This window comes from Octopus bimaculoides, chromosome 7, assembly GCF_001194135.2.
Source record: "Octopus bimaculoides isolate UCB-OBI-ISO-001 chromosome 7, ASM119413v2, whole genome shotgun sequence".
Lineage (NCBI taxonomy): Eukaryota > Metazoa > Mollusca > Cephalopoda > Octopoda > Octopodidae > Octopus > Octopus bimaculoides.
Genome location: NC_068987.1, coordinates 24,868,389 through 24,887,683, shown reverse-complemented (window position 1 = coordinate 24,887,683; position 19,295 = coordinate 24,868,389). Strand labels below are relative to the sequence as shown.

General features: G+C 36.7%; 1 protein-coding gene across 1 annotated transcript in view; it reads left to right on the top strand.

Moving 5' to 3' along the window:
* The window catches only part of LOC106872824 (uncharacterized), a 54,433-nt gene that overhangs the window by 16,489 nt on the left and 18,649 nt on the right, over nt 1-19,295 (top strand). The window contains exons 7-15 of the mRNA XM_052969142.1: nt 1,319-1,431; nt 3,770-3,930; nt 5,743-5,902; nt 6,584-6,768; nt 9,305-9,415; nt 11,168-11,239; nt 11,881-11,931; nt 13,237-13,301; nt 16,801-16,947. Of these exons, the coding sequence (XP_052825102.1) occupies nt 1,319-1,431; nt 3,770-3,930; nt 5,743-5,902; nt 6,584-6,768; nt 9,305-9,415; nt 11,168-11,239; nt 11,881-11,931; nt 13,237-13,301; nt 16,801-16,947 (1,065 nt within the window). The remainder of the gene's footprint in view (nt 1-1,318; nt 1,432-3,769; nt 3,931-5,742; nt 5,903-6,583; nt 6,769-9,304; nt 9,416-11,167; nt 11,240-11,880; nt 11,932-13,236; nt 13,302-16,800; nt 16,948-19,295) is intronic.

Below are 19,295 nucleotides of genomic sequence, written 5' to 3'. Positions count from 1 at the left end.
TTACACACAAATAAAGTAATATTTCTAAAATTTCTTCTTAGAAGTTACAAAGACCCCTTCATGGGGACTTCACACCCACAATTTAGTCATTTTTCCTAAGCAAAGACGAATACAGTTGTACTATTGGAAGTTATAGGGTCACCCAAACATAACAGATGAGCATTATTTGTAATTCAACGGTACAACAGTGTAAGACTATCCTTTCAGATATACTTACATTGTGATTTCTGCAATGTGGTGCATAAATTGTCAAGTAAATAAGACGCATCTTGGCCTCCACTGATTCACTTGCAAAGTGTTGAGTAAAATTATTTCGTTGCAGACCTCCTTTGAGTTTTTTTTATTATTACTGGGTCACACATACTCCCTAGTTGGTAACATTGATTTCAAGGCCTTCCCAGATGAGTGACTGGTTGTTCTAAGACATTTATTGATTGTAAATTTTTTCTGCCCAGTTACCTTCGGTATAGTGGTCTCTTTCTTCTGTGTGGTTTTGGACAAGTTCATAAAAGTTTGCAGTCTTCTTAAATTTTATGAAACAGAGGTGCAAGCATGGCTGTGTTTTGAGAAGTTTGTTTCCCAGCCACATTATTCCAAGTTCAGTCCCACTGCATAGCACCTTGGGCAAATGTGTTCCACTATAGATGCAGGCTGACCAAAATCTTGTGAGTGGTTTTGATAGATATATATGTGTTTGTGTGCATCTTAGATGATATGTCCAAAGCTTACTTAAACAAGGCTGTCCTGGTGCTAAACAACAATAACCACATATATATAGGGAGGGAGATTCAACACGCTCACTCACATCATTGAAAATAGTTGCCAAAAATCTTTCTCAAATAACATTTCTGTATCTTAAAAGGATACATTGAATAATATAGTCTTAGATACACTAATGTCTGAAAGAGTGGGATGGCCATGACTGGAGTGTTTTCGATCATAGGTCCACTCCATCAGAGCTGACTTGCTGTTCAACAACAACTACATATTTCTACATAAATTGAGCCACACAAAACCCATATGCACGTAACCACACACTTACTCCTAGCTACACATACATATTCATTCACTCAACCATACACATACATCCAACCACACATGCACGCACACATGCATCCAACCACTCATACACATGCATTCTACTGCACATTTGCACCCAGCCATGCACTTACATCCAACCATACAGATATATACATCTAGCCATTCACATACCTACACTTGCACCCAGCCATATGTACACCCACACAACCACATAATCTATTAATTACAACAGTTTTTATTTATCTATGTACTTTCCTGCCCTTTTTATTCCTTACAGAGACAATATAGGCAAATCCGCTCTTGATCTTGCAGATCGTAATGCAATTCTACTCAGCCTCTTGCAGAACCCTCCAACTAAACTTAGTAAAAAGCTATTCCAAGACATTCTTAGTAAGTCCAGATTTGGTGATTTTTTTTCTCTCTTTCTATCTCTGTGTCAGGTTATTTATCTGTCTCTCTCTCCCCCCCTCTCTCTGGCTATTTGTCTGTCTCTCTCCCTTTTCTCTCTATTTCTCTTTCTCTCTCTTCCTCCACATGTCTGCCTATTTAAGTCTATTTATTTGTCTGTGTAACTAACAGTTTCTATCTGATACTTATCTGTCTAATATCTATCTAATAGTTATCTGTTTACCTATCTTTTTTTTTCTGTCATTCTATTTCATTGACTATCCTGCTCACTTTCACTTGCATGTCTGCCTATTTGCCTGCCTATCTACTCAAGGTTAAGATGGAGAGGACCTTCATGCAGACTCTTCACTGGCAGATACATATACATGTAGATAAAGCAAATTTTAGAGGTAATACTTGATAATTGTAAGCACCTGTATATGCCAGATAGTGGTCGAGGTGAAAGAATAAATGTAAAATTAAAACAGAACACAAAGGATTCCGCAGTACACGTGTTTCAAGCTTTATACACAAACAGTCGTTACATCATTATATGAGTATATAATTGATAGACAGGATGGTATAAAGCTATCTTCAGCCGCAAATATATTCTTTCCCAAGATTATATCACAATCATATAATGATGCAACGACTGTTTGTGTATAAAGCTTGAAACATGTGTACCGCCCGCGGAATCCTTGGTGTTCTGTTTTAATTTTACGTTTTTGATTTATACATGCAGATAGGTAACAGCATTGGTATGGTGGGGTAGGTATGTTTTTGGCAGAGAAATGGCTTAGCCCAGTGGTTCAAAACATTTTTACTCTTGAGAAGCCTTTGAGATAAACTGCATATCTCAAAGAATTGAAATATTAAAATTATTATTGTAGCATCTTTCCCTTTCATAAAGTTAAATTTCCTAAACCAAACATAATATACTTTTCTGATAAAAATCTTCATGGATTCAGGCATGTCTGTGTGGTTAAAAAGTATGCATTTTAACCACATGGTTTCAGGTTCAGTTGCACTGTGCAGCACCTTGAGCAAGTACTTTTTATTCTAGCCTTGATACCTTATGAGTAAACGATGATGATGATTATATATATTCAAGAGTATCAGTGCCAAGCAGTGTTTAGGCATAAACAAACTTTCGGTTAGTTAAAATATGTTTGTAACATAATCCAAATTTTTAAAGGCAAATTCATCGCAGTTACCATGGTGAAAATATTTTCTCTTATAGTAAAGGGTGTGAAAACACCATGTCTGTCCAGTGCTGGCTTCTCTTTAACTATTATCAAAGGGAAATAACTAAGAGAGGCAACTCTGGACAGACTTAAAGCCATAGCTTTAACAAAATCACTGTCAATAACATTGACTGAGTTGTACTGTTAGACTGTCAGATCAGGAGAAATTCAGCAGTATCGCAGTGTTTGGGCATAAACAAACTTTAGGTTTGTTAAAATATGTTAATTGTATGGCTTTAAATCTGCCCACACTTAGCTCTCTTTCATATTTCCCATTGATAACAACTAAAGGGCTAGAAATGTTGTGTCTGAGAATCCAGCTGGAACCAACACTGACAGATATGGTGTTATTACACCTTTTACCATAACAGAGAATGTTTTCTCCTCAGTAACTGCAGTGAATTTGACTTTAGAAGTTTCAGTTGTGCCAATCAACGGAACAGCCTGCTCGTGAAATTAATGTGCAAGTGGCTGAGCACTCCACAGACATGCATACTCTTAACGTAGTTCCCGGGGAGATTCAGCATTACACAGAATGTGTCAAGGCTGGCCCTTTGAATTACAGACACAACCCACTTTTGCCAGCTGAGTGAATTGGAGCAAAGTGAAATAAGATGTCTTGCTCAAGGAAACAACATGCCACCAAGTATTGAACTCACAACCTTATGATCATGAGCCGAATACTTTAGCTACTAAACCACATGCCTATATTTGAATGTGTGTGTGTGTGTGTGTAATCATCTTAAGAGAGTATCAGGTAATATATTGATGACAGAAAAATGTCAATAAAATTTTAAAGTTGGCAGTCCAGTCTTCTTTCACCACTTTAAGAATGATATTTATTTTTCAGCTTTGTTGATGTAGAATAATGAAAAATAAACTTTAGAATTTAACCTGAATAGTGAGTCCCTAATGACTTCACTTGTTCAGATCATAAGATGTTTTGTTTTTCTTAAAAACATAGTGACATAGCTTTACTCTGAGGGTTTTCTAGCTGCAATGTAATTGTCTTGCCATGATGTTTAAGTTAAATTCACTATAACTGCTTTTTATATATCTCTTTTTTTTTTTCTTTTTCTGATTTTTTTCTTGTTCAGCTGAAGACTTTGCCTTATCAGAATCAGTCATTCAAAATAGTGTGACAAATGCAACAGAAATAATTGATACAGTAACTGAATCTCCCTTATTAGAATATCCTGTTGTCAGTATACCTCCTACATCTTCAGGAAGTAAAATACAAGAACTATCCAACCAAATTGTAAGTTCTCTTTGATATTCTGGTCAAACGCCAAACATTTTCTTTTCAATTTTTCTAAAAATAAAACAAAATAATGTAGAATTTATTAAAACATATACACTGTGTATTTTGTTAGAATTATGATTATAAAAGGGTTAAAACTGATGACAATAGAGAATTAAGTGTATCACCTAAAAACATTACAGATCATCTACATTAAACATAGACCTACAATCCATTTATATTACATCTGCACCTTTTTTTTTTTTTTGACTCTTGTTCTAATACATTATTCAGAGAAGTTTCCTCAAAGATTCAGTTTCTTTGCTTAACTTCAGCTATTATAGTATTAAGTAGATGAGCTACAATTACTTCAGATGACTTTTTTTTAACAAGCTCTTGTCTGTTCTACATGGCTTCCTACACAGACTGACATGTACAGTGTGAAGTGTCCTGGCTGGATTGAAAGCAAAACCAGAGCTGTTGATTTGAACTCATAAATCCATGTGATATCATCATCCTATCATCCTTTAACATCCATTTTCCATGCTGGCATAAGTTGGACTAAATATCAGTGCTCTAAGTGAGGTACAAACTCACAACCTCTGCCTTTCTCATCCATGACTTTTACAGTGAAGGTACTGTCTATAAGTACAGTACACTATCCAATTGTGCTACTAGCTCAATATCTTTGTTAGTCTGTATTTTCACTTCATAATAAACTATGCTCTCAAAAGTTGATCTTGCATATCCCTATATTTTATCCATTAACACTTTAGACCAGCCTCACTTAGTTTTGTTGACTCATTTATTAAAGTATCCTGAGAAAGTTCCAATACCAACATATTAAAAGGGCAAAGGAATTGAACATATCTCAACTCAGGACACCAAGACGAAAAATAGTCAAGAAAGATACTATTCTGTTTGTCCACACTCATGATTCTGAAGTGCAAAATAGGTTTAACCATTTAACATTTAAACTGGCCATATCTATACCATATATTCTACCTGTTTTATGTAAAAACTGACCAGATTCGGCCTCTCATACCTACCTTACAAAGTCATTCTAAAAATAAACAATCATGTCATCGAAATTTTTGAGGTACAACATAATACATAATTAATTCGAAACAGTGTGAATAAATAAGCATTACTGATCATAGAGTCATTTGAATACTAAAGGATTAATACCATTTAGACAAACTACTAATCCTGTTCCAAAGCACAAAAGTGGAAAATTTAGTCAAAGAAAGCTGTGTCATCAACATCAAACATCACCAAAAGAACCTTCAAAAGGGCAAACTTCACAGTTTGAAATAATTCTGAATTTCCTGTTAAAACTTGGAGAGAATGTAGGTATGGAACATGAAGTACAGATAATGCTATCTATTTGGTAAATAGTTCTAAGATCTTGTTCATGTCACTTGCTGGTTCAACAGCTATCCACAAAGAACACATATGAATAGATGAGTTGGAAAACTTCTGGGGAAGGTTGTTGTTGGTTAGGGTTAGCAGATAAGGTTAAGGTTCCAGAAATGTGGGGAAGAGTGCTTTTTTAAAATATGAATTTTGGGGGGAAAAATTTTTTTCAGAATTATGATCTTTGTATTTTTTAAACATTGGAATTCAAAATAAATGTTTTGAGAAAAATTGAAAAAAAAAAAAAAAAGAATTAGTGGTGAGTGAAAGAGGGATTCAAATTTTGAAAAGCTGTTTTGGATGGGAAAAATCACAATTTTCCATTGCTGAAAACAGGTTTTGAAAGAAATTTTTTGTAGAAGGAAAATTCTCAATAAACTTTGATTATATCTTCCTATGCTTTACTTCCTACAGAAAGAATTAGAATGTCTACCGATGTTTCCAAAGACTGTGGTGACAGAGGAACAACTGTCCCTATTGTGGCCTCGACCACAGTCTATTGTCCAGAAAGAAGGGAACCATTTTATCCCAGATGATGTCCTCCACATATATCTGTCAACTATGTCAGATATTAGTAAGTTGTTTGCTCTTCCCTCACATTTACCACTCTTAGCATTATCATCATCATCATCATTAATATTATTATTATCATTGTTGTTTTAGTATTGTCATTGTATATATCACTTGATGTAGTCATCATCGTCATCCTTGTTGTTGTTGTTATCATCTTGATTGTTGCCACTGTTATCATTTTCATCAACTTTTCAAACATGTACATGTCCTTACTTGCATTATTTAAATTAGTTTCTAAGTTCAAGTTCCATGAAATTCAATTTTTACCTTTCCAGAGTCAATAAAACAAATTACCGATCAAATACTCTACTTTTTCTATTCACTACAGCTCATACTCCACCCAGGGTCACCTGACATACCTACCTCTCTGCCTCACATCACCCTTACTGTTTCACTCTCCTTCTCCAAGCTCTACACTAACCCAATGTCCCCTCTCTCAATTCAGCTTTAATCCTCTGGAACTTTCTCCCAGAAGATAGTGACTTAAAACGATGTTCAAACTAAACAGCAATTATATCAGTGTCACCAGTGTCACATGACCTGTGAGGAACATAGCTTCCGTCTCTCTTTCCCTCTCCAAATAAACCATGGTGATGGAGGAATACTCAAAATGAATTGTCTCACCCCACCCCACCTTTTTTTGTCTTTTGTTATTCACTAATTTTTTTTTTTTTAAAAACAGGCATACATTCTGTGGCTCAAGTGTGGAACTGTCGAAAGTTCATGTTCACATCCATGGGCATCGAAACAATCATTAATTTACAGTCACCAGCATATGAGTACAACACCACCTGTATCCTATGTCATGTTAGCAGCCGACTGTGTGTGGAGAAAGCCAGCTACAAAATCATCATCCAGACTTTTCAGGTAAACAGCTTCTTGCTAAATTGATTCCATAGTTTGTAGGGTTCTTTTACTTTTATTTCTGAGTTGAAGCAGTAATTTTCATCAGTTTCAACAATGAGTATTCGATGGTTTGATCAACAAAATTACCTGTTTGTTGAATTAGCATGTAGGTGCCTGAACATTCCACTAACACATGAATCCTTAATGTAATTCTTGGGCAGAATCAGTATGACAGACAAGGCGGTGAGCTGGCAGAAACGTTAGCACGCTGGGCGAAATGCTTTGCGATATTTCGTCTGCCGCTACGTTCTGAGTTCAAATTCCGCCTTTCATCCTTTCGGGGTTGATAAATTAAATTCCACTTATGCACTGGGGTTGTTGTCATCGACTTAATCCCTTTGTCTATCCTTGTTTGTCCCCTCTATGTTTAGCCTCTTGTGGGTAATAAAGAAATAAGAATCAGTATGACAGACAGTAACAAGGCTGTCTTTCTAGCCTTGATTTTCTTGATTGTGCTTTTGACTTGTCAGCTTCAGTGGTTGGTCCCTCAGATGGATCTCTGTTAAGAAGATCTGCTTTCTCTCATGCATTCTCCTCATACAGCAACCTCTCATACTTCTTTCTTTTCAATATCATTGAGAGCTAGTATGCCCTTATCATTCCATACACACTACTCCCCATGACATCTCAATTTTCTCTAGTTCACTGCCTTACAATCCAGAACATTTTACATCTCCAATTCTCATGTCATGTAACATGCGCAAACCTCTTTTTTCTGCTTTTATTCTCGAGAAGCTACACATCAGGTGTAGCTTCTTTTAGCTACTTTGTATAGTTGTCTGCTTCCAGTCTTTCCAGATCTATCTGTTAGTTTTAATAACCCTATCTACAATACTATTCTATTATCATATCAACTTATTTCTGGTTGAAAACTTGCCCCAGCTACACATCTGCTCTCTGGTTTGCAGAAAGCTGTGACATGGGAACCTGCTGATGTCTTTTATAAGCTTCCACCTCCACTTTCTTGTCAAATTTCTGACTGTTCAATGGTTCTTTAAGCTTCTGTAGCTTAGGATAGTGAAATTTTTACCTTCAATGGCTGGCTGAGGATGGTGTTTGTACCAGTAAGCAGAAGTACTGATTTTGTAGTGTTTACGTATTTTCCAATGCAAATACTGTTTTACCCTATCATGGTGATTTTTATATTTATTTGGTGTCAGGATAGGACATCCCGAGATGAGATGGTCTATTGTTTCGTCAAATGTGTCACAGAGATATCTTGCAATTAAGAAAGAAACTACCCTTTAAATGACAAAAATCTTCCCAGTTTTTTAGTTTCTCTGCTTTAACAGAACTTTTCCCACAGTTGTTTTGTGAAGTTTTCCTTCCATCGCACTGATGTTTTTGGATTGAGTTTGTTTTGTAGAGAGAGAGAGAGAGCTTCTTAGTGTACATCCATGTTTATTATTATTATCATTATTATTATTATTATTATATTAAAAGCAGCGAGCTGGCAGAATCATTAGCACACTGGGAGAAATGCCTAGTGGTATTTCTAAGTTCAAATTCCGCCAAGGTTAACTTTGCCTTTCATCCTTTCAGAGTCAATAAATTAAATACCAGTGAAACACTGGGGTCGATATAATCAACTAGTCCCCACCCCACAAATTTGAGGCCTTGTGCCTCAAGTAGAAAGGATTATTATTATTATTGTTGGTTGTTGTTATTATTATTATTATTATTATTATTATAAAGGCAGCAAGCTGACAGAATCGTGAGCACGCTGGGAGAAATGCTTAGCGGTATTTCATCTCATGCTACATTCTGAGTTCAAATTCTGCCAAGGTCACCTTTGCCTTTCATCCTTTCGGGGTCAATGAAATAAGTACCAGTTACGCACTAGGGTTGATATAATTGTCTTATCCCCCTCCCCCAAAATTTCAAGTTTGGGGCCTATAGTAGAAAGGATTATTATTATTATTGAGGCAGCAAACTGGCAGACTTGTTAACACAGCAGGCAAAATGCTTAGTGGTATTTCGTCCATCTTTATGTTCTGAGTTCAAATTCCTCCAAGGTCAACTTTGCCTTTATCCTTTCTCTAGGAATTAAATAATTACCAGTTGAGACATGGAGTTGATCTAATCAACTAACCCCTGCCCCCAGAAATTGCTGGCCTTGTGTCAAAATTTGAAACCATTATTATTATTTCAATTTTAATAATTATCAAAGTGGTAACGACCAAGGCGTTTGGCATTATGTTGTGCTTGAGAAGAAGACCCATCAAGCCAAGCAAAATCACAGTCATGACAGATACCAGTGTCACGCAAATGGCACCTGTGCCGGTGGCACATAAAAGCACCCATTACACTCTCAGAGTGGTTGGCATTAGGAAGGGCATCCAACTGTAGAAAACCATGCCGAATCAGACTGGAGCTTGGTGCTTACTTTTACATGCCTTCCACCATGCCAGCCCACTCAAACCACCCAACCCATGCTAGCATGGACAACGGATGTTAAATGATGATGACATATTCAGCTTTCTCTTTTCTTTTGTAGGTCAAAATCCTGGCTCATGATATCCAAAGTCTTTCTTATGCAATTATTACATTAAGCCAGTTGTTCAATTTATACAAAACAGAATCAGGCATCAGTATCCCATTATTAGAAGTAAGTTTTTGCTTTTTGTTCTTTTCACAGTAAAATTTTGGCACGATCTGTGAGTGCTAAAATATTGTTGTTTTGTTTTCAAGGAACCAAGTTTATGTCACCAATTTGCCAATGAACATAGTTGTTTACTATGAATTAATTGTTTCTTTATCGTTTTAGTTAATTGCTCGTATCTGTGTGAGTCCCCTACTTGCATGTGCCCCATTTGCTGATTTCTATTGTCTCTGGTATATACTTACTGCCCCCACCCCACTCAGTCAAGTGGGCTTGTCTTGTGAGTTACTTGGTGACCCCAATAATGCCAATTCCATGAAAAAGGGACCCAGTATACACTGTAAAGTGTTTGGCATTAGGATGGGCATCCAGTAATAGGAACTATGTAAAAGCAAGCATTGAAGACTAACACAGCCCCCTGGTTCATCAGATCCTATTTAATTGTCCGACCCATGTCAGCATGGAAGCTGGACATTTAATGATGATGATAGTTATGATTATGACATACAGGTAAATAGAAACTAGAGAGTGATGGTCAGTTACTTAATTATCCCTTCTGAAATGTGTAGTTTATTAACTATTGATTTCTTGTATTCTAACAAGCAAGGTGGTATTTATGCAGTTACTCAGCCTGCTAGAAACTACTACCCACAGCTCCTTGAAGCTATATCCTACTTAAAAGAAAGAAGGGCATATCATATGTTTCAAAATTATAGAAAGTCAAAACGATTTGGGTCAGAATGGCTTTGATCATTGGCCTGATTTATCATAGATGATGCGGGGTAAACAACAACAACCAGAGCAACAGCAGCAATATCCTGTGTCGAATTTCAGTACATAGATAGATATAATTCTCCATGTACTAAGTAGATTAACATTAACTTAACTATTGTTATTTCATACAGATAGCATCTAAAAGTAATTCATTTTTTTCTCTGTTCCCCTGCCAACAAGTGTGTTTTCATGCATTTACTTAGAGATTTTCTTATAACTTCTGCACTGAAGAGGTCATAATTATTTGAAACACAGGGCATTTGTTTTTGATTACAGTCAGTTAATCAAGTCAAGCAACTTCCATCCCAGAAATCCCAGTTGAGAGATGAAGCATGAATGTCTGGTGTGTGTTTTAGTCACATTGGTCTTTCACTAGTTAAAATAACACTTCTGCTCATGCCATGACTACAGACGATAGCAGCAGTTTGCTAACAACTGAACTAGTTGAACCTGATGGTTAACAGTTTGTTGTCTGTTCATCCACTCAGCATCAGTGATATTCGCCATTGATTTAGTATGTTCATCTGCCAAAATAATTCACTTCCACCATGCTGCATCCCATGATTTCAACATACCCTGGCTTAAGTGGTTACATGCTATTTAAGTTATAGTTGAGACCTAGACAGATGCTACTACTCCAAGTCAGAGCAGACTTAGAAACAATAGTGGCTGAGAAGTGGTCACACTCCTCAAAACCTTACAACTCCCAAACTAAAGCCCGACTACCAAATGCAGTTTAAATTCATACCCAGGACAGAATGGTGAAACAAACCCAGTCCCAGATTTGCTACCATTAATGTTTATTTTCATTTTATATAGAAAATCTTAATTCACAGATGCAGTTAATTTATTCCTCGTAAAAAAAAAAACAGCAATATCACATATTATGAAGGGAAGTATTCCAACATGGTCATAGCCTCTATGGCTAAAACAAACTAATCAGTATATGTTATTGCCCTGAATATTGTCATTTTCTTTGCTTAGATTACAGATTCACCATCGCTGCCTTACAGAGGAGTTCTACTTGATGTATCTAAAGGACGTGTACCTAATATAGTAAGTTTCAATTCATCTCTCTCTCTCCCTCTTTAATTATGTAACTGAATATATTACATGACCAACCAGACTATCAGATGTCATTACATGTCACTGAGCATCATCCTGCTAGTGCATCTCAGCAGAGACAAAGAAACCAACAATAATAGCACAGGCAGGTATTGAAGCTTCTGCATAGTCACTTAAGATGGTAAAAATAAGACAGCCAAATGTCTTTAAAAAAGACACACACTGCCTAGGGTTGACCTGGGGTTAAATAACAATAAAATATATTATCACAACCATTTCTAACTAGAGTACAGCACCCGAGTACAGACAGTTGAATTGACTCCTATACGTGACTGGTACTTTAATTTATCTACTCTGAAATGATTAAAGGTAAAGTTGACTTGGGAAGTTTTGAACCAAGAATACCAAGAGATCTTGGGCATCATGGCATGGCATTAAGTTCACCATTCTGTCAATGTCAAATACCAAAGAAGCAAATAGTTCTTTTTTTCTTTTTTCTTTTTTTTTTTTTTATTATTTTGGTTTGTTTTAAAGAAATGATTTGTTTATTCTGCTGAATTATTTAGTCCCTCTCCCCCCCCCCAAAAAAAAATTAGACAGCTTTGTACAATATGTTCTTTTGTCTGTTACAGGAAACTCTGAAAAACATGCTTGACAATATTGCTTTCATGAAGTTTAATCAGGTACCATGAATTATTCATTTTCATAAACTTTTTCTTGTTTCTGTTTATCTTGCATGCCAAAATTTCCTGACATTGCTTCAATTTTTCATCTATTTGCACATTTAATTGATTGATTGATATTTCTTAAAGATTATAGGAACAGGTTTATATTTTGTTGTTGTTGGCATTGGCGGCATCTCAGTTCCATAACATCTGAGTCCTGCATCTCCATCCAGACACCATGCATTCAGTTTCTATATTTTCCTATCAGCTTCCCTTCACCATCAATGGGTCTGCTCACAAAATAACATTCCACTAGACTACTCGTGACCCGTTGGGTCACCAGGAAAGTCTGAGTTTCCCAGCAACAGAGTTTTGTTTTGTGAGTTTCTTTTTTTCCCCCATGTTATTTCACATGCTTTCAACAAATATGACATCAAAAACCACGCATAACCAGCTCCTTTCCCCAGAAAAGGAAAGATTTGGCTGCTATTTCTTGCACACCCTGCTACAACGTAGCAGGTATTTCAGGTCGTTTATCACAAATAGCTGTTACATAGTAGCAGGGCGTGCTAGAAATAGCAGCCAAATTTTTGGAGGGGGAGATATGTTGAATGCACTCGAAAGAAACCAATGGAAAAAGACTATTTCACATTAAGGTTATGAACAGGTCTTTTTCAAAATATTTACCATATTTTTAAAGTCATTTTCACTTAAAAATATTTTGCCTATCATAATGTCTAATGAATGAAGTTATTTTCGGAATATTTTCCCATTATTATTTATACCCCAAAACCCCGAATATCTCAATAAATACTGGTCCGATTTACGCGAAACTTGTTTTATTCCATTCATATTCACATTTCAGGAGCATTTTACTTTCAAAATATTTTCCCATTATGCACCAGTTTGGCTGTGTAACATTGCAAGCAAGCAAGCAAGATTGAACTTCACTTTTAAGAGTATATAGATGGCAGCTATATTTATTGCTTTAGACAATCTTGTTCTGGCAGCTGTATAGTGATTATAGTGATAACTGGGCCTGTGCTGTTCACCCACGGGACACTTGCCAGTTGAGAGTCCATCACCTGAAGTTTTATTGTTATTTAGGCTGTTGTTTGTATAATTCTTTTATTCATTAATCTCATACTGAGGAAAGTGGTAAGGTGTCATGGCCATCAGTATTTTTATCAAAATACCATTTACCTGAAAAGACTCAAAGGGGCCTCTCTACCCTTAAAAGAATAAGTGAGCTACAAGTAGTAGTAGTAGTAGTAGTAGTGCTACTGTTGTTGCTTTCTCTTCCATATTTCATTTTCTCTTCAGATACATTTGTACACTCGATTCCGGTATCAGACCAGTTCAACATGGCAGTTGTGCTACAGCTGTAGGTGTGTATCCACTATAATAATACTCTTGTGTATTTCTCCGTCACAACATATGAATGAGAAAGGAAGGGGTGATGGCAAATTTGGTAGTGGGATGATGGAAGTTCTACGGTGAAACAAAAATCAAACAGCGTTTCAACTTTGTGTGAGTATGTGTGTGTGTGTATGTAAAAGGAAGTTGTGTGTGTGTATGTGCATGCAATGGAAGTAGGATGGTGGACATTCAAAACTGAACAGAAACATCAAACAGCATTTCAACTCTGTGTGAGTATTTGTGTGTGCATGTACAAGGGAAGTATGTGAATGTTTGTATCTGTGATAATTTTGCATCTGATATATATAATACAATTAGCTATCATTTTTGACGGCATGGGGCCAGCTAGTATAATATAATAACCTTTACAACATCCCCCCACCATCTTACATGCTTCTACCAAACACAATATGAACCAATGAGAGAGCCTCTTTTTGGTTGCCAAACTTGCTAGAAATAGCAGCCAAACCTCGTTATGACTACACCATAGTAATCTTAAGAGAGGAACATCGAATAATGCAAATTTGAATGCCCACTGACTGAACAAAAGACAGTAATGGCCCCAGTTTAAATGTCTTTGATCACATGTCTGCTTAATTAGGACTGACCTGGAATGTAACAACTAGAACGAACAGGTTCGATCTTGAATCCCTTTTAAGATAACAAGTTCTTAGTACTTCGCAATATTTATTCTGACTTTTCGCATTGTGGTTTCAAATCCCACCTAGATCAACTTTGCCTTTCATTCCTTCAGAGTTGATAAGAAAGAAGTACAAGTTGAGTGCTGTGTGGCAGAAATGTAAGAATATCAGACTAGATGTCTTGTTCTATTTGTTAAGCTTCTTTTGCAGTCAGTGTTCAAATCCTGCCATGGTGCTCTTGCATGGTAGATTTAATCAATCACTTGGTTTAGCACAACCAGTTTATAACCTTGGGTGCTTTTAGTAGAGTCAACTTTGCTGCAAGCACTCAGGACTGGTCTCCTGTTCATGGATACCTTCTTCCTTCCCTCCTAGCAGCTTCAGAAACCCTGTACAGCGTTATGGGTACTGCTTTCTCTTTTGATAACTGGCAATCTGTCAGTTACAATGGTGAGTGTTCCAGTTGATCCAATCAAGAAACCATCCTGCTCATAAAATTAACATTCAAATAGCTGAGCATGTCACAGACACACATACCCTTAATGTAGTTCTCAGGATGATTCTGCATAGCACAGAATGTGGCCAAGCTGACCCTTTGAATTGCAGGTACAACTCATTTTTGCCAATTTAGTAGGCTTGAGCAACATGAAATAAAGTGTCTTGCTCAAGGACACAATGTACTGCAGGGAATTAAGCTCATGAATACTCTAACCACAAAGCCACAGCTGTGTGGTAAGTAGCTTGCTTACCAACCACATGGTTCCGGGTTCAATCCCACTGCATGTCATCTTGGGCAAGTGTCTTCTACTATAGCCTCGGGCCGACCAAAGCCTTGTAAGTGGATTTGGTAGACGGAAACTGAAAGAAGCCCCTCATATATATGTATATGTATATATATGTATGTGTTTGTGTGTCTCTGTTTGTCCCCCCAATGTCGCTTGACAACTGATGCTGGTGTGTTTACGTCCCCGTAACTTAGCAGTTCGGCAAAAGAGCCTGATAGAATAAGTACTAGGCTTCCAAAGAATAAGTCCTGGGGTCGATTTGCTCGACTAAAGGTGGTGCTCCAGCATGGCCACAGTCAAAAAGACTGAAACAAGTAAAAGAGTAAAAAGAGTATATACTTTGTTAAATATATCTACTGAAGCAGATTTAGAATAACTCTGCCTTCGATTTCTGATTTACTCTCTGCAACTACTATATTTTCTGGCACACAGGTCAAATTTTGCAGACCAAAATTTACAGCCAAAAAAGAAGGTTGGTCAACACAGCATTGGAAGACCAAAATTTCTATATGAAATGCAGCAGGATGAGAAAGATAGTGATGATGTTTGAAAGTTTACACTACATGCTTATACCTTATACTATGTCAACATGTATGCCAGAAAATACAGTATGAAAAGTGAAACATAAGAATGCTACAAACCACCATTAACTTGCTCTTTGTTGTTCACGTTTGGCTTGTGACTTTGATTTGAGACCCTGCGTTGAAAATGAATTAATTACATTGTTGTTGTTGGCACTCCGTCGCTTACGATGTCGAGGGTTCCAGTTGATCTGATCAACGGAACAGCCTGCTCGTGAAATTAACGTGCAAGTGGCTGAGCACTCCACAGACACGTGTACCCTTAACGTAGTTCTCGGGGATATTCAGCGTGACACAGTGTGACAAGGCTGGCTCTTTGAAATACAGGTACAACAGAAATAGGAAGTAAGAGTGAGAGAAAGTTGTGGTGAAAGAGTACAGCAAGGTTCGCCACCATCCCCTGCCAGACCCTCGTGGAGCTTCTTTAGGTGTTTTCGCTCAATAAACACTCACAACGCCTGGTCTGGGAATCGAAACCGCGATCCTATGACCATGCGTCCGCTGCCCTAACCACTGGGCCATTGCACCTCCACTAATTACATTGCAACCATACAAGGACATACAAAAACTACCATATTCACTATTTTTGTTTATTTTGTTGGGTGCCAGAATTTTTGTTTGCAGCACTGTGACCTGGTTACTGACAGTTTTACTGCAGATGTGCAATGTAATTTTGACTCTTCACAATAAATAAATTAAAAATGAATTCAGCAGTTTTTAGTGTGCTTCTAGACAGCTAAAATGGCTCTTTCATGCTGTAATTGCTTATAACTCTTGCTTTGCAATTTGAGAGGAAAAAAAACAAATTGTAAAAGCTGAGAACATTTAAAACTTACAAAAAGCTGGTTTAACCTATTAGTATTCTGATTACTCTGTCAAGTATAATGCTAATTTATTCAGCTCATTTTGAATTAATTATGCATTATTCCATGGCATCAACAGTTTGATGATGTTATTGTTTATTTTTAGAATGACATTGTAGTGTAGGTCCGAGAAGGCAATTTAAACATAAAACAGAATATTTGGACTAGATGTGGCCAGTTTAAATGCTAATGGGTTAAATATATGACTGCAACCAATTCAATGTACAGACCACTCCTACAGTTATGGGAATGGACTAGATACAAACACTGTGAAGGTCATAATTGTAAATTAGGTACAAGATCAGTAATTTGGAATGGGGTTAGTTGATAACATTAACCTTAGTGCTTTATTTTCTCAATTCAGAAGGATAAAAGATAACATTGGATTCGGTAGGATTTGAACTTAGAAATTAGAGTCAAAAGAAATACTGCAAGGTATTTTTCTTGACACTCTAATGATTCTACCAGCTCAGTGGGGATAGCAATAGTAGTAGTAGTAGTAGTAAATTTCTGTTTTGCTTATACTTTTGAGTCTTTCCTTCAGTAAGATGTTGTACATAATATCAATGTTTATAACATGAATTGTTACCTATTGCAGTGAGCTGTTGGAGATTGATAAGTTCTGCATGGATCGAGGCATGCAATTGATTCCAGCAGTTGATGTTCATCCGTCTGTCCAATTTGAAGATTTGCCATTCTTGCAATGTGTATTTTATGACTACATCTCACATTTTACTAATTCAGAGTAAGTAACCACATTTCATTAATGTTTACACATTTGTTTAATTGTTTTATGTTCATAGCTCTGATGAAATTAATCAAATTATTCTTATTCTCAGCTGTCAAAGATTTTGTGATTTCTCCATATACTATATATTCTTAATGAGACTGAATATAGGTTTATTAAATATATTTTGAATGTTTTCTATGTATACATATATTCATATTATAACAACAGTATGATATACATGTGTGTGTGTGTGTGTGTGTGTGTATATACACACATTTGTGGGTGTCTGGTATAACATGTTGCACTGTCCATTTCAGGACAGTGTCAGTGGTGACTAAGCCATCAGTCTCGAGTTCACTCCTGAGGAATGTTTGAGGAATCCCAACAGTTCTAAAAGTAAGAACTGTTAAAATGGAAGCACAAGTTGTCGTTGCCATTCAGACACTAAAAGAAAGCATGAAGGCAAATCCACCATGATAGTCTGCAGCACTGGCATCTCTCTGTTATTGGACAGGACTTCTATCATCTCAGTGCAGTTGTACTGTGGATAGAGAGGCCTTAAAGTCCAGGCATTGTGGAAATCAAACTCACAACTCTTTCTCTGCTCTGATCAAACTTGCTAGCAAATGACCATTGGGTTTCAATTCATCTGCCAAAGTCTAATGGTGATCATGTTCAGTTACAACTAGATACTTTGGCATTGGAAGGTGTGAAGGTTGTCTTTAAGATGAATTGGGGAGAACACCTGAATTTGGCGGCTGCTTTCATGATGGAGTAAACATATTTAAAGAAGGTGCTCCCACTCCACACTAAAGATGGATCTAGAAAGGATGGTCTAAAATCATCTTGTGCCTACCTCCTATAACTGGATAAACATATTTGGTAGGTTATCCATTTTGTTATCACAACCATTCAAAAGATTGATCTGTTCCTTTACTCACTTTAACATGGAGCATTCAAACTCTGCAAGACAAGAGAATCATCAACAGACAGGAACACTGAACTGCTCTGTTTGCCCAACAGCTGACAAGGTTCACCCTTGATGTCACTGCAATTGCTGAAACCAGACTAGCAAACAAAGTTTAAATAGCAGAAATTTGTCTCAGTTATACTTTCTTCTGGAAAGATATATCTCAAGAGGAATGACATATCCATGGAGTGGAATTTATAAAAAGGCAAAAAAACAAACCTCTTTAAATTACTATAATTGGCAAACTAGTTTTATCACTCACCTCTCAGCATCTTGTCCAACTTCTACCCCCTTGAAGTTGACATCACCAAACAACAGCAAATAGCCTACAAATCCTTTGGACATTTCTCACAAAGTATCTCTCAGTCATAACTTGAGATATGAAGCAAAAGTTATTATTTATTGGGCTTTTGTGCTCTTCAGATGTTTCTGTTGTGAGACATGGACAGTGTATAAACACTCAACACTATGACATAAGTGATTTCATCTAGCAAAGTTACGACTGATCCCAAGCATCAAATGGGATGACTGTCACAAACAACACTATACTGACTAGAACAAAATTAATGAGAAACTTAACCATCACTGGAGAACATTCACTTCAATGGTTCAGGCATGTATAAAGGATGCCATACACAAGTATCCCAAACAAATGATCCTTTACTCTGAAATTATTGAAGGTCACTGCTCAATGAGTGCATCAAGATCAGTCTTTTATTTTAATATCGAACCTAACAACTGGGAAAAGGTTGCTGAAGGCTATAAGAACTGGAGACAAGCATGTGGAAAAGGAGCTATTGCTGCAGGTCACATTTATGTAAAGAAGCTGAAGAGCCAGAAGAAGAGAAAGAGTTCAATGATGACTTCTGAGACAAGGACTATCTTTGATGATTTAGTAACTGATTATTGATCTCAAGATAAAAGGGGAAGCATCAACAACATGAATGAAAAGACCTTGAAAATATCATCAACAGTGAGGAAATGCAAGGTATATTTAACAATGTATGCATTATGTGTACATGTGTGTGTGTGTATATTTATATAATGCTTCTCTTTATATATATATATATATACTAGCAGAGGCACCCGGCGTTGCTCGGGAATGAAATTGTTGCTTATATACTTGAAGAAAAAAAAGCAAAATATGCTGCATAGAAATTTGAGGACATTCTGTAGATGGACTCTCAGATGAATGATGGCTGGGCGCCTCTCATGAATGGGGAAAATTGAAGATGTGCCAAAAAGCCTCATTGGTACTTGGAAACTTTTACGAAAATTAAAATGGGGATTAAATGAAAAAAATGATTTACGTGAATATCCTCAGAAGAGTAATTGAAATAAATGGCGATTGTGGAACCCCCCCACGCACGCGCGCATACACACGTGTGTCTTT